The sequence below is a fragment of the Sarcophilus harrisii genome, chromosome 4 (assembly GCF_902635505.1).
Source record: "Sarcophilus harrisii chromosome 4, mSarHar1.11, whole genome shotgun sequence".
NCBI lineage: Eukaryota > Metazoa > Chordata > Mammalia > Dasyuromorphia > Dasyuridae > Sarcophilus > Sarcophilus harrisii.
Genome location: NC_045429.1, coordinates 110,788,423 through 110,804,211, shown reverse-complemented (window position 1 = coordinate 110,804,211; position 15,789 = coordinate 110,788,423). Strand labels below are relative to the sequence as shown.

The 15,789-nt window shown below is 32.6% G+C and overlaps 1 protein-coding gene across 4 annotated transcripts in view; it reads right to left on the bottom strand.

Moving 5' to 3' along the window:
- Positions 1-15,789, bottom strand: part of KCNK2 (potassium two pore domain channel subfamily K member 2) — a 266,217-nt gene that overhangs the window by 145,442 nt on the left and 104,986 nt on the right. For all 4 annotated transcript variants that reach the window (XM_031937370.1, XM_031937368.1, XM_031937369.1 and 1 more), the window contains exon 2: positions 12,479-12,789. In XM_031937370.1, the coding sequence (XP_031793230.1) occupies positions 12,479-12,789 (311 nt within the window). The remainder of the gene's footprint in view (positions 1-12,478; positions 12,790-15,789) is intronic.

Genomic DNA, 15,789 nt, shown 5'->3' with positions numbered 1-15,789 from the left:
TACCCCCTTTTCTACCCTCTTTTCTCTGAGTCTTCATGATACTATACTCTCTTGGTTCTCCTTCTATTTGTAAAACCACTAATAAATCTTTGTTGTGTTACCATTCATATTCTGCCCCCCCCAAAATTTTGGTTATAAGATGGATCAAGAATCTCCAGAGGCAAAAAATGACCATGACAACTTAAAATTTTAGATAAATTATGGTGGAAATGTTGAACATAATCTGATGGGTATTCTAATCCTTCAGAGGATAGATTTTAGAGTTCACAGATAACATCTGCAATCTAAGATGATCCAAAAATAAGGTAGAAATTAAATTGGTATAGTCAAGAATGAAAATCTAAGCATAATTGATTTGGTTCAAGAATATAAAGGATGGGTATTCAAACTGATGGATATAGAGGAAGTGAGAGAAAATAACAAAAGATGAATACAAGACTATAAAATGAGCCTTATAGTTCAATTTTGAGAAATTAAAAATTCCAAAGTCACCTAGAAAAAGCTACTTAGAAGCTTCATACTTTGATATTATGAATTCTTTATTCCAAAGAGAACCAGAAGATATTAAACATGTCAAATAACAAACATCAGAAAAAAATTGAAATTATCTTAAAATTCAATAAATCACTAATTATTGGTGTGTGTCATTTCAATGAAATCAATGAAGCCAATTCAATTTAGACAAATTGAATAGATCAAAGGGAAATGTGACTAGAAAATTAGAAGAAAGGATTATAAAATGCTGCATATGAGTACCACATTTTATCCTTAACCATTGATACCAAATATATGTGTATTACCATAAAATCATCAATGAAAAAAATGGGAAATGAAAAAGGCAAAGATAATGCATTTATCTAAGTTTCATTAAAAATATAACTTATATAAAATAAATGTCCCAGTATGAAGACAAAAAGCAGACAGAAACTGCCTTAGCCAAGAAACATTTGACATTCTTGCCAAGAAGAAAAACATGGTAGCTAAAAGAAGCTGGTTTAGAATACAAACTTATTCTTAAAACATTGCAAAAAATAATGGTAGACAATTACAAATATTATCTAATTAAAATCAAAACACTAGATATAATGTCTTCAGAAATAATCACATCATTCCAAGAATATTCATAGATTACTTTGGCTGGATTAAAACATATGGTAAAAAATGGAGGTTTTTCAATGTTTCTATAAAGCATATATAACTGATATTATATATAACTGGTATTATATATAACTTATATAAACAAAGAAAGATAATCTAAGAATTATATCTACATAAAATGTCTTTATATGAGTGTGTGTATATATATATGTAGATATGTATGCCTACATTGATACATGTATATTTTTATGGAACTCCCAAATGCAATTCACATCATCACTTCCTTCACCTTCAAAAAGATTCAAATATCAGCAAGGAAAGTCAGTATTTAATCAATTCTTCTATTTATAGTAGAGATAGACCTTCAACAGATGTACAAATAGTTGAAATCTCCAATCATAATTATATCCTTGTTTTACTGACATGCATTCAGAATTCACTCCTCATTTCTTTCCATTGCCTTATAGAATACGCCCCATTAGGATGTTGTTTGTCTTTCCTTCTTTTCCTTATTCAAAAGCTTTTGCCAGGCTTTTTCTCTCAAATTCATATATTCATGCCACTGGCAAATGTCTTCCCCCCCCCCCCAACTCCTATTATACAATCTGTTTATTTAAAAGAAAGATTATTCTTCTATATTATATTTGCATATTACTAACATCTCCTCAAGGTCTCTGAAGTTATATATGGTGTGTCACAATAAGATTTATGGATCTTTTAAAAAATCTTACATATTCCATGCTTTAGTATATAGAAATCTAAGCCCATTACTTCTTACCCATAAATGTCTTCTGTGAATAATTAAGCACTTCTATTTCTATTATTTCTCTTGTCATTTAAGTTTCTCTTTGTTACCTACTCTTATTGCTATATTCAGGAGTGTGGTAGAATCAGTTCAGACTGGCTCATGCAAGCTAATTTTAAATAACCAACCTGAGAATTTACATCTTGGAAACAAATGTATGAATTCTATAAAACTCAAGTTTTGATTTGCTATTTTGTCAATTTCTAGAATTAAAAAAATTATGGAGAAAATGTTAATAGTACAGATTAAACTCAAAAATGTATTGTCATCTTTTTTTGTTATTTGTTAAACATTTACCATTGACTATAAGTGGATAATATTTGATTTCCCTTTCTATTTTCTATTTAAATATTCCTTGATCAGATAAGACTAAGGTAAGTCTCTAAACAAATACATTCTTCCTGATATTCATTACATACATTCTATACCTGGCCAAAGTCTATAATACCTGAATCTTTTAAGAGAGTCTGGAAAGCAAAATCCTATTTTCCAATATTACATTATTTGCCAATTCCTACCTTGTCTCTTATTTTCTCTTCAAAACTTACTCTTTTCAATGGAAAATAATGAATAAAACACTCTCTGTTCTCCTCTGATCCTTCATGTCTTCATATTCCTTAAGATACTTTCCAAGTTCCTTCTTATAATAACATTTCATTCCAAATCAATCAATCAATAAAAATTTATTGTATCTACTATGTGCCAAGCATTATGCTAAGCATTGAATCATCAAAAGTTCATGTCGATCTTCAGTTATGCCAATTTTCTCAAAAGATACTCCATCCCCCTTACAATTTTATGAAGTAGACAGAAAAATAAGATTACTCACATTATATATATATATATATATATATATATATATATATATATATATATACATACATACATACATACATAAGAAACCAAACACTATTTCAATCACACAGATTCCCTATTCATGAGTTCTTCCAGCGTGTCTCAGTTTTCCATTTAGAAAGGAGCACAGAGGAGAAAATTCTTACTTTTTGCTTGGTTGGTGGATAGCCCAAATCATAAGAAATCCAATCAGGGAAGAAAGGGCCTTTTCCCTGCCATTCACAGAATATCTGTTTTTACAATGGAAATATATAAATTAAGAAAATATGCCCCAGAAATAATGTTTTCTTTAAAATACAATTAAATGCAACTTATTTATTAATCAAAATAATTGCAATTTAATTAAATTATAATAAATTAAATATAATTTATTGCATACCATAAAATTTGTTTTTCCTGTAGGTAATAAAACTTAAAGCAGAGTAGAGGTCTTATTGTATAGTAGTAAAAGCAATTTTCATTGAGAAATCATTAACAATATCCAGTATAATCTAAACAAATAGATAGCAGCAAGAAAACTCAAAAACTCTTCAGAAATGTTAATTTCTATGTACTTGGCATGGAAAATAGGAACAAATTTACTTATCTAAAATCATATAATAATAAGAGCAAGCTTAAAAGACAAGCACAAAGTTCCTTCTCAGGCTAAATTCCATGATCTCTACTTCAAATATTCTTACTTATATACACTTACTATGACCTATTTTGTAATATAATTATTTTAGTATATATGTTTGCTAAATTATAATCTGTGAGGTCCAATAAGGGTAGACACTGAATTGTACCAATTTTTATATCCCTCTATCACCAGTGATTGCTACAATTTCTACACAAAGTAGGTACTTAAGAAATACCCACTGAATTGAGTTTAATTTAAACAGATAAAATCCATTCAAAAACAAGTCCTGTACCTCAAAAGGACCTCAAAGGGACTGAAATATACCAAAGTTGAAAAAAGACTTCAAAAAATGAAAATCAAAGTAGATGAAGATTAACTAATATCAAATAGGTAAGCAGAACTGGGCTTGTACAGTACAAGTCTGATCTGCATGAAAATGGCATAACATGCAGATTCCATATGTCAAAATGAATACCAAAACTTCAGCTGTCAAGTTCCCTCTGTGCCTAAGAGATAACTTGACACCATCTAATATTGTCTTACCCTGTGAATTAGTCTATGCTCTGGTTTCTTAATTTCTCTTATTTCTGTACTCAAAAGTCTCAGACTGCAATGGGCTTTTCCATCTCATTGGAAAAGTGCTTGTCTTATTGGAGAAAATTCATTTTTGACAGTCTGAAGATTAGATACAACATTTCCCGGTTAATGCACTGGGATATAACCTATTTTAAAATAATTAAAGTAAAAGTCATTTTCATTCAACAGAAAAAAAATTACATTTTAAAAGGCAGGTCTAAATCCATAATCTTCCAAATACAGACTCTAGCAAAAATTAAAGAAGTAGAAAGGGGTAACTAGAAGAGTTAAAATATAGAAATTTGACAACTACAAAACACAAAAATAAAAAACCTCTTAGAATCCTAAAATTTGCAAAGTGTAAAAACCAGTTAAAGTCTTTCCCTGGAATGAACTGTGTTGTAATTTGCTTGGGCATTCAGTGACTTCTAAAGAGACCTTTCCCAATTTTCCCAGTTCTCCAGTTCCTAAGATTCACTTATTTCCCAAAGCCACCTTCACTTTTACATAATCAAAAAACATTTTAAACCTCTAGGAGTTATCTGGCAATTGTTGATTCCTTTGGTGCCCCTTAAAAGAGCAAAAAAAAAAAAAAAACACACACACACACACACAACAACTTTTCAACTCAAGAGCAAGCAAATGTTTGTCACTTGTCAGTTAAAAGTAAAGCCTTGTAACATTGTTTTGGATTTAGTATCATTATGCCCATTGAACAGATTGGTTCAATCAGATTCCTCAGATTGGTTCTAAGGAATGAAAACTGAAGTCAACTCACATAATTGCAGATTCTAAATGAAAGTGAACTGCCTGAGAAATAGTATAAAGAGTAATGGGATACGATTATATCATGAAATGTAAGATCATCTAAATACATAAGCAAACATAACTCATTTGGGAAGGCACAATGGTTTCAGCAGAGGGAAACTATGCCCACTAATTTTGAGATCTGAGAAGAAAATAAGGGTAGTCATGAAAGAGATAGCATAATTTTAAATAGATTGGAAGTTTCTACACCAAAGGGTACTAAAAAGAAAAAGGAAATAAGTTGAGTTACCATGGGAAGGGAAGGAATATATAGATACAGAGAATTTTTTTTAAAATAAGAAATAAAATATAGGGGAAAGAGACACATCTCTGATCAGAATATCACATTGCTATTAAGCCAACTCTGAGATACCACTACACACCTGTCAGATTGTCTAAGATGACAGGAAAAAATAATGATGAATGTTGGAGGGGATGCGGGAAAACTGGGACACTGATATATTGTTGGTGGAGTTGTGAACAAAACCAACCATTCTGGAGAGCAATCTGGAATTATGCCTAAAAAGTTATCAAACTGTGCATGCCTTTTGATCCAACAGTGCAACTACTGGGCTTATTACCCCAAAGATATACTAAAGAAGGGAAAGGGACCTGTATGTGCCAAAATGTTTGTGGAAGCCCTGTTTATAGTGGCTAGAAGCTGGAAAACGAATGGATGCCCATCAATTGGAGAATGGTTAGGTTATATGAATATATGAATTATGATATATGAATGTTATGGAATATTATTGTTCTGTAAGAAATGACGAGCAGGATGAATACAGAGAGGCTTGAAGAGACTTACATGAACTGATGCTAAGTGAAATGAGCAGAACCAGGAGATCATTATATACTTCAACAATGATACTGTGTGAGAATGTATTCTGACAGAGTGGATTTCTTCATCAAAGAGAAGAACTAACTCAGTTTCAATTGATCAATGATGGACAGAAGCAGCTACACCCAAAGAAAGAACACTGGGAAATGAATGTAAACTGTTTGCATTTTTGTTTTTCTTCCCCGGTTATTTTTACTTTCTGAATCCAATTCTTCCTGTGCAATAAGAGAACTGTTCCGTTTTGCATACATAGATTGTATCTAGGATATACTGTGACATATTTAATATGTATAGGACTGCTTGCCATCTAGGGGAGGGGGTGGAGGGAGGGAGGTAAAAAGTCGGAACAGAAGTGAATGCAAGGAATAATGTAAAGAATTTTTTTTTAAATAAAAAAAAATAAAATATCACATTGCTAAGATTTCACTCACATGCACAGTGGTTAGAAACCTAAGTATTTAGCATTTTGTCCCACAGTGTCTTTGTAACTTGTGAAGGACTTTTCTACCATACAATAGCAATTTTCAAAAGCAGTATATTATAGCAGGCAGAAAATCACTCTCAGGAAGACTTTGAATTCTAATTCCACATCTGACCCACTGACTGTGTAACCATAGAAAAGTCACTTAATCACTTAGTGCCCCTGGCAAGCCTCTAGTTACCTCTCTTAACTGTCATTATATGGCACAAAGATATTTGAATTATCTACTTTGCTACAATTTTACTATATTATTTTACCATATTAGTCCATTAATTCATTTAGTTTATTATAAATATGAAGTTTACCATTCATAGTCATATATTTGAGTGAGTTTATTATTATATTAGAATATAAACACTTGGAGATAAGGACTGTTTTTTTTCTTTGTACTTCCAGCACTTTGAACAGAAAGACATATAATAAAAGCTTAATAAATATATATTCATTAAAAAATCTATGCTTAGGAGAGAAGCAAATAAGAGAAATATGAATTTGGAACTTATCTAACAAAGGGCTGCTGACACAAGTCATAACAATGACATGGAATAGAATGGAGAGAGAAAAGGTCATGACACTGGGAAGTGACTACATTAAGGCAGCAAATTGGTGTCCGATTATGGAGGGTCTTAAATATTGATCTCTATCTGAAAAAAACACTTATTATGGAAGTATTTGAAGGATTATCATATGAAAGAGGAGTTAAATTAGTTCAGCTTGGCCCCAGAAGAAAAATTAGCAGTGAAAATAGAGGTAAGTATTTTGAAGAAATACATTTAGACTTTTTGCAAGGAAATCCCTAACAAATGTGCTGTCTAGATAGTTGTTCAGTTCCCTCTCAATAGAGGCCTTCAAGCAAAGATTAAATGACCACTTTGTCTGGTATTTAGCAGAGGGGTTTTTTGAGTATGAGTTGACCAATGTGGGAAATATTTTGCTTCACTACATATATTTATCACAAGGGATACATTTTTATTTTTTTCAATGGAATTTGAGGAAGAAAAAGGAAAATTTATTAAATAAAAAATTAATTAAAATATTCTGTGAAGTACCTGCTATTTTACTTCTTTATCAGATCCTCTAAACATTTTGAAAGAAGACATCATCTATGCATCAGAATATTATTTTTGGCAGCTAGGGAAAAAAACAGTGGAGAAAGGAGAATCTAGTGTCAAAGAGATCAGATAGGAGATTACCTACAACAATTCAAGTGAGAGATGATCAGAACCAGCACCAATGTGGTGGCAAGAATAAGTGTAGAAAAGGGCACAGATTGACAAGGTGGCATGAAAAAAAGAATAGAAAGCATTGAGGATGATAGTGATGAAGACAGAGGTCAAAGATGACATGAGGTTTTCAGGTCTGGAAAATGAGAGAATAGAGGTTTACAAACAGAAAAGGAAAGTTGTTAGGCTGAGACAAGTTCTGAAAAGCATGATTATGAATTCAAATTTTCACTTGTTGGATTTAAATACTAGAAGGATGTCCAACTAAGGGATATTCTGGGAATCATCTTCACAGAGATGATATTTTAAATTATCGGCAGAGAGTGATGGGAGAAAAATTTTAAATGGTTGATCCTATGGTTTAGCCTGAGTTAAGTGGCAAATGATGCCAGCATAAGTGTGATTCATTAGGAAAAGGGGAAGGATTTAAGGAGACAATGGTCACACTGGTATTTATTCAATACATATAAGTAAAAAGGAAACATGGAAGGACAACAAATTATAGTCAAAACACAAAATTTTATAGTGCAGAGTTTTGAAGCAATTCAATGAGAGGTCATCAGAATGACAATGTTAAGAAATTCTGATAGATTCAAATATTTGAAGAATCACCAAAGTATATTTGCATCACTGAAAATGGTAGTAGAGGATCCAGGAGAAAGAACAAAGGAAGAATGTGAGTTAGGAATAATTGACAAAGGTGGGAAAGTATCCTGGGGGATGGTAGATGACAGAAGTGAGAGTGAGCAGAGGATTGCTAAGTGTACAATCTTGAATAAATCATATAACCTTTCTGTTTCACACCTGTAAAATGAAGATAATAATGCTGTCCTGCTTACCTCATGAGATTGAGGCGAAGATCAAATGAGATAAAGTGTGTGAAAGCATTTTAAAAAGTCATAAAGACAGTCTATAAAAGTGCAAGGTACTTATTATTGTTAATAATATTAGATATTATTTTTGTTGACAAGATTACATTAGATTAATTCATATCCTAATTATTTATTATCAATTTCATTCCATGAATGTTTATTTGCCTAGGGTCTGTGACTTATAATTAAATTAAAATCATGTGTATTTCATTTTAGTTTAGACTCAACAAATACTTAATCACAGACTATTTACAGAATGTATTACAATGAATAATCATATTGATTCCCCTCAGTCTCTCTCGACTTATGATTAAAGCATCCAATGATACTCTCCTATCCATTATTTTGAGTTAATATTCTTTAGTGAATCCTTTATTACATCAGTTTGAGTGATACTTGATGACACATAGTAGCCTCATGTCCTTTATCCTCTCCAAAGCAATTTACCAATATTCATTAATTAATGCTCACATGCCTGTATGAACCAAACATTCTGTCTTCAACAAGCTGCTTTCCTTTTTTAGCTTATAATAATACCCTCATTTATTTGAGGGAAGGAGTGAAGGTACAAAAATCAGACCTATAATTTTACCAGTGGAGGCAACTCCATCTCCCAACGCAAATCAACATCTACTCTGAACCCTATCATTTTGGAGAACTGCTTGGGGTACAGAGAGATTAAATGACTTTCCCACATGTATCAGGTCACAACCTGAATCCAGGTCTTCCTAACTGGAAGCTTTGCTTTATATTGACTGTGCCACCTGTCATAATACCGTGTCCTTCCCCCTTCACCAATACCAATACAAATATTATTATCACTGTATAAAGTAGCATTATCACAACATAAAGAAAATTTTTAAATTCCCAGAATTATGTGAATTCAAATAAGAAAAAGTTAAATACTCTTTAACACTTTTTGTCATTAAAATCAAGAAGCATGGGATAATATAAGACTATCATTTGTATCTGAGCTATAGAACAGTGTGAGACAGTTATTCTGGAACATGAAGAGGAGATGGGGAAGAAAGTAGCTAGAAAATATAAAATAAAATGAAAATTTTAAAAATAAAAAGAAAGAAAGAAAGAAGATAGGATAGATTCTAATTTAGTTGTAGAGGGAGAGATATGAGTAGGAAAAGTTATTTTTGAGTACTCTCTCTTCTCTTTCATTTCTCTTCCTCCAAAAAGCCGTTGTTATGATGCTGCTTTCTTGGAAATTAAGGTTCATTTTTCCTACTCTTCTCACCCACAATGAATTGAGATACCCCACCTAAGTATTTTCATCCTGGTATAAAAAATCATAATATAAACTTTTCCTGATGCCTTGCTTTATCATAGCTTTCCTGTCCAGCGCCATTCCTTCAGGGTATCCCTTTCAAAAACAACTAACATAGTAACAAAAAAAAAACACTAGTATCAACAGAAAGTAGTCTAATAAGCCCTGGATCTGAAGTCCTCAAATCTTCCCTCTATCATTTACTATTAGTATGACCTCAAGAAAGCCATTCAGTCTCTCTGAGCCTTACATTTTTCAATTGTAAAATGGAGAAAAATTCCATCTGATTCTCAATTTCATGATCCAGCATCAAATGTCAACTAAAAAAGTAACCCTTAGAAGGAGTTATGGGGCAAGGAGAAAAAATTAAATTGGAACACAAGATTTTGCAAGGGTGAATGTTGAAAATTATATAGACATATTTTGAAAATTAAAAAAAAAACTTTAAAAAAGTAACACTTAGAGTAACATGTTATCCTTTTAAGATAACATATGGGGGGAGCTAGGTGGGGCAGTGGATAGAGCACCAGCCCTGAAGTCAGGAGGACCTGAGTTCAAATCTGGTCTCAGACACTTAATACTTCCTGGCTGTGTGACCTTGGGCAAATGACTTAATTCCAATTCTTTCAGCAAAAAACAAAAACAAACAAACAAAAAAAACAAAACAAAACAAAAAAAAAAGAAATAACATGTGAACATAGATATAGAATTGAAGGATACTTAGGATCCAACTAGTCAAATGCTCTCATTTTGAAATGAAAAAATCGAATCCCAGACAAAATAACTTTGGATCTAATGCATATCTAAAAATAAATTCTGAATTAAGATGTTCAAAAAGGCAACTTTCACTAAAATGCTGGGATCTAGAAACAACAATAACAATCCCTAGTGTAAACATAGCATTTTAAGATTTGTGAAGCACTTTAAAAATATTATCTCATTTGCTCCTTACAATAGCCCTGTAAAGTAGATGTTATTATTATCCCCATTTGATAGATAAGGAAATTGAGGTAGCAAATGTTAAGTAACTGTCTAGGATTACATCTTTAAGACATATAGATTTGACCTCAGTTCTTCTTAATTCCAGATACAGCAGACTATCTACTGTGTTACCCAACTGCCTCAATAACAATATTAACTCAGGTTATAACACTTCTAAATAGGCAAGAAATATTTGATGTCTTATACCTTACAACGTATGTAAGAAATATAACCTGATATATTCTGATGAGAGTCATTAGACTAGTTGACAGTAGACAATAGCAAATAGCATTTGCAAATAGATTTCTTAATAGAAATCTTTTTATTTACCACCATATCCCCTCCTGTTCTTTCATAGTTCCTAATACCTGTTTTAGAGTCAAATATCTGGATTCAAATTCCACTTCCTCCCTAATATATCACTGACAGTGATCCTTCTGTAGGGAAAAGAAAACTTCTTGAAACATCGGATGTGATCATTAATGTTATCACATTTAGTCACTTAACAGACAATCCCAATTATCACAATTTTCCTTGACAAAAAGAAGAAAGTAATTGAAAGAAAGCGATTTTCAACAAATGGGCAAACAAGTCAATTTGTAGTAGAAATCAATAAAGTTAATCTGATTGTCCATCCATGAAAATCAATAAAAAGGGCCATGTTTAATTAAAGTAATCTTCAACTATTTTTTTTTTAAATGAGGCCAAAATTGTCAATAATCTCTGACACATTACACCAAGGTATCATGACTTCTAGGTTGTTTGGTGGGCCCTAAATACATTTATGTAGCTCTGAAGAGCCCAGATATCTTGCCTCTTATAGATGGCTCCAGTACCACCTAAAATTGTGTAAGCTATCCTATTTGACAGAGGACACCAAGTGAGCAAAATGTGGAAGAGAAGAGGATATGTCATTAGAAGAGGAGCTATAAATGAGTCAAAGGTAATTGAAAAAGAGCTTTCTGATGCAGTGAGAAGGATCCAGAGTGAGTTGTACTATGGGTCAGGGATTTGAACATTGTTATTGCATTTAAACATCTAATTTTTAGGACAAATATAGTGCAGAAAGAGAGAGAAAGCTGATGGAAAGCCAGAAAGCTAAAAGATGATGGGAATACTATAAGAAAGTTCCTAGAACTTGAACTTGTTTAGAAATAATAATTCCCTGCTCCAAGGAGTTCATTTCATTAAATCTGGATAACATAGTTTTTGAGAAAGTAAAGAAAATTATCTGAAAAATTGTAAACAATTAATTTTACTTCCAATTTGACTTAAAGCAATATAGAAATTAAGATTTATAAGATAAATATTAATATAATTTGTTTTGAATAATGAGTCATTTCTCTCCTTCTGGGAAAGTGATAGGATCATCCTTTTGATCAATTTAAAGACAATTTAAAAGGGGTAAAGGAGCAAGTGATATACCCCTTTCAGAGAATGTAATGATTCTACTTGGACTTTTATCTCAAGGCTCACCCCAGTATTCTGAATACGGTAGATACTTACTAAAGATTTGTGTAATTGAAGTGAATTTTCTAGATCTTTTCTTTCTTCCGATTTTGCAAACTAAGTTAAACTAAGTCAGGATGAATCAATAAGCTCATTCTTCTGGGATCTAGTAAATTGCTTTTAACTCTGCTGAATGGCAGCTTAATCAGTACCCCCTGGGTTCTCATACCAAGAAGGTTATGATAAACGTGCACTGATTAGAGCAAATGGAATGAGACACAACTTGTTGGCTATGAAGAGCCCCTCATAACTGCATCACCTCCCCATTGCTTCTGATTTCAAATAACCACCTTGTTGCTCTCCTAGTTCACTTGGCAGGTTTATGATATAGGTAAGGGGAAAAGAAAAAGAAAAGAAAGGAGAGGAAAAATGGTATTTGAAGGTCAGTGGAAGAGAACAGAAAAGAAGAGAAAGAAAAGCGATATGTATGATGGGGAATGAATGGTAGAGGGCCACTGTTATGTTAAAGCCTAAATTATCCCTTTTCTTTCTCTTCAGAGAATGCAAAAGCAGCAGTTTTTTACATACAGGTTACCTGGATGAGTTCGTCCAATTCGGTTGCATTGACACAAGAATGTTGAGATATGAATGTCTGCTTCTGAATCACAATGGTGGTCCTTCGTGAAATCTCATGAGGTTGCTCCAGAGCTTTGAACACAGTAGCTCCAATGATCAGATAGACGACAACCACCAGAAAAATCGTGGAGACTGTCTTCCATTTCATAACATTAATAGTTGTATCACTCTCCACCCGGGAAGAAAGTACTGTAGGTTTGGTAGAAAACGAGAGCCTCGGTTTGGAGTTCTGAGTGGCAGATTTAGGATCCAGCAAGTCAGGTGCCGCCACTAGTAATAACAGAGAAGGAATGTTAGGTTGGAGTTGGCTTAGAGTGCTCTGGTTGGGTTAAATTTCTTTCTTTCTTTCTTTTTAAGGGGCCAGCATAACTTACAGCTCTCCTTGCTTTCCTGGTAGAAAGTAGCTGAGCTCTAATATTCAGACCAGATATCACCTCCTAAAACCTCAGAACCAATATCTTTGATATGGATAGCTGCCCAGAGAAAGGGTTGGGATCTTTACTCTCATGATGTCATATGATATGAGAGAAGAGAGAAGAAATAGACCTGGAAACTTGAACAAGATGAGAATTTATGAAGAATCACTTTAAAAATTCCAAATGTATAGTCTTGTTATTAAAAAGCTCTTTTTTATAGTTTTATTCTATGCTAGGCAATAATTGGGATTATTGGATTTTTTTTAATCCTATATACTTGAAATGGATAAAAAAGATTTAAAAAAAAACACTCATAGCTTCTGTTCTCAAACAGCTTACAGTCAGAATAGTCAGAACAATATAAGAAATAATTTGTTATTTTGCAATTTAAAGTAAGGATTATTTTTATACAGGTCCTCAGGATACCAACATGTTCACACACAGAAAAGCAGCAGTAATTATATATCACTGAACCTTCTTCGCATCATATAAACTTTTTTTCCTATTGTCCAATGAGATCTCAAAATGAAATTTCTTCTTTCTTTCATTCTTTTAAATTGTGGTATGTTAAAAAAAAAAAAAGGAAGGAAGAAAACTCACTGGTACTTACAGGGACACAATCCTAGGTATAATAAACAGATATTTGAATAATGATTAATCATCCAGAAAAAAATAAAATTTAAACTTTGTTTCATACCCTTGTATTCTTGTACTTTCCATGCTCTGTAAAAAGATAATTGCTCCATTAGGGTATATTTATATTTCCTCTCATAAATTTTCATACACTTTGCTGTAACTATGAAGCCATTTATTATTTATCTCAGTTATTTAAAAATATCATTAATGGATTCCCTTTTAGAAAATAAGAGACACACTAGAACTCTACTATGGTGGGGGAGGGGAGAAGGAAATCAATCATCTACTGAAGGGCATTTGATTATTTCTATCTCCACAAACCACTGGAATGGCAATACTCCACTAAAATATTTAATCAAAATACTTTTGACTTACTATATTTACAAGTATAGTACTATACACACAATAACCACTTAATAAATGTTTGTTGATTGTTAGATGGAAATGGATTGGAAGTATGTATATATGTATATATATGAATCCAAATAGAAAATACTATAATAACAAGTTCTCTAAGTATGTAGTCATAGAATGAATTATTAAATTGCATATTTTGATACTTTAGTATCCTCTGTGAGTAAAATTGTACAGCCACCAACCATAGTTCCATTTCATAAAAAAATCTACAGTAGCACTTAGGCAAAAAGCTTTGTACACAAAGCTATTTAAAACTCTGGATTTAAGCACAACTATAATGTGATGGGGGATGAAAAATGATCTCTTCATTGAGTAGAAGTCATATCCCTCATATTTTTCTCAAGAAAAAAAAATATATAACCTCTATCACAGCTGTAAGCCAATACACAATGTTTCTTTCATCTATTAAAAAAATTAAAAAGGAAATTTTCTGAGGACACCTCAATGTATCCAGACAGATAAACAAATATATGGATATGTATGTGTAATCCCCCCAAAATATATATTCAGCTGCAATAAATAATGTCTGTGATTAAAACCATTATTATTACTTTTTGAAAAAAATATCTCATTATACAATTGAATATAACAAGAATGCATTTAATCTTATATAATTAATTAAGAAAATTCAAAGCTCAGACTTCCTAAGGATTCTTTTCAGAGTCACTGTTCTCAAGGAAAAACATTACAATATTGCTAAGTTTTGATTAGATAGATAGACAAGATAAGCTCTATTGACATACTTGGGTGACAACACAAACTCAAGCAATAATTGGGTAAAGCAGAGCAGAATTAAGTCTTTAATCCCACGTACTGTACTCAATGTTTGGAAGAAATCTCTGAACTCCCCTACATCCTATTTGCATAAACACAGACACTCCCTTCAAACAGTGTTTTCTAACCTGATGAATCTGGGAACCTTAGAAAAGTACTTGCTCCTCAAAAGATCATCCCACCTTTCCTTATGTACCTATAATAGTCAAGCAATTTACTTTTGGAAGAAGTCCAAATTTTTCTTTTTAAAATTCAAAGAAATCTACTTCCCTCAAGCAATTAAAACTTTTTTTTTTTCAATTGCCAAAAACAAACGAGGTGTCTGTTCTAATAGATGAGTATGTAGAAATTTTGGTGAAGTCCCAGATAAATACAAAAAATAATCTTTTTTTCCCAAATTCAAATATGGGAAATCAGTGAGTTTATAATTTTGCTTGGTATAAGCCTAAAGGAAGCTATTCCAAGAAAAGAAATAGAGGTTATATCTTTCCCTTCTCTCTTTTCGCCTTCAGAAAAGAAGGTTCCTAAAGTAATGACCGTTTATTCTTACTCATGTTCCCCATCCTCACCCATTTACTTATGCTTCAAACAGAGTCTTCGGGAGTTGACAGGAAACCTGATGCTGGCAGAAGCAAGACTTCAGCACCACTTATGCTCCTCACACAGCTAGCAACAAGTGTGGACAACCGCCTAACATAACCCTACACAATTCTAACCTCCCCCTCCCCCGCATAGACCCCTCCTTCTATTACCCTTCACCACTTCGAATCATAAATCTTGCAAACTATTCAAAGCAAAAATTCGATGCAAATGCAAAAGTCCGAGATACTTGCCGGGGTAGGAGAAGTGGGGGGGGGGGGGGAGAGGGAAGGAGAGGGGGAGAAAGGCAGAAATAGGGAAAAGAAGAAGGGGTTAAAATAAGGCAGAAAAAGTGGGTTTGTCCCTAAATGATCTGCTCGCCAAGTGAGACCCAAAGTGTTGACCTTAAACAGAGTCCGGATGGACTACCTACAGCTTTGAGAAAGCC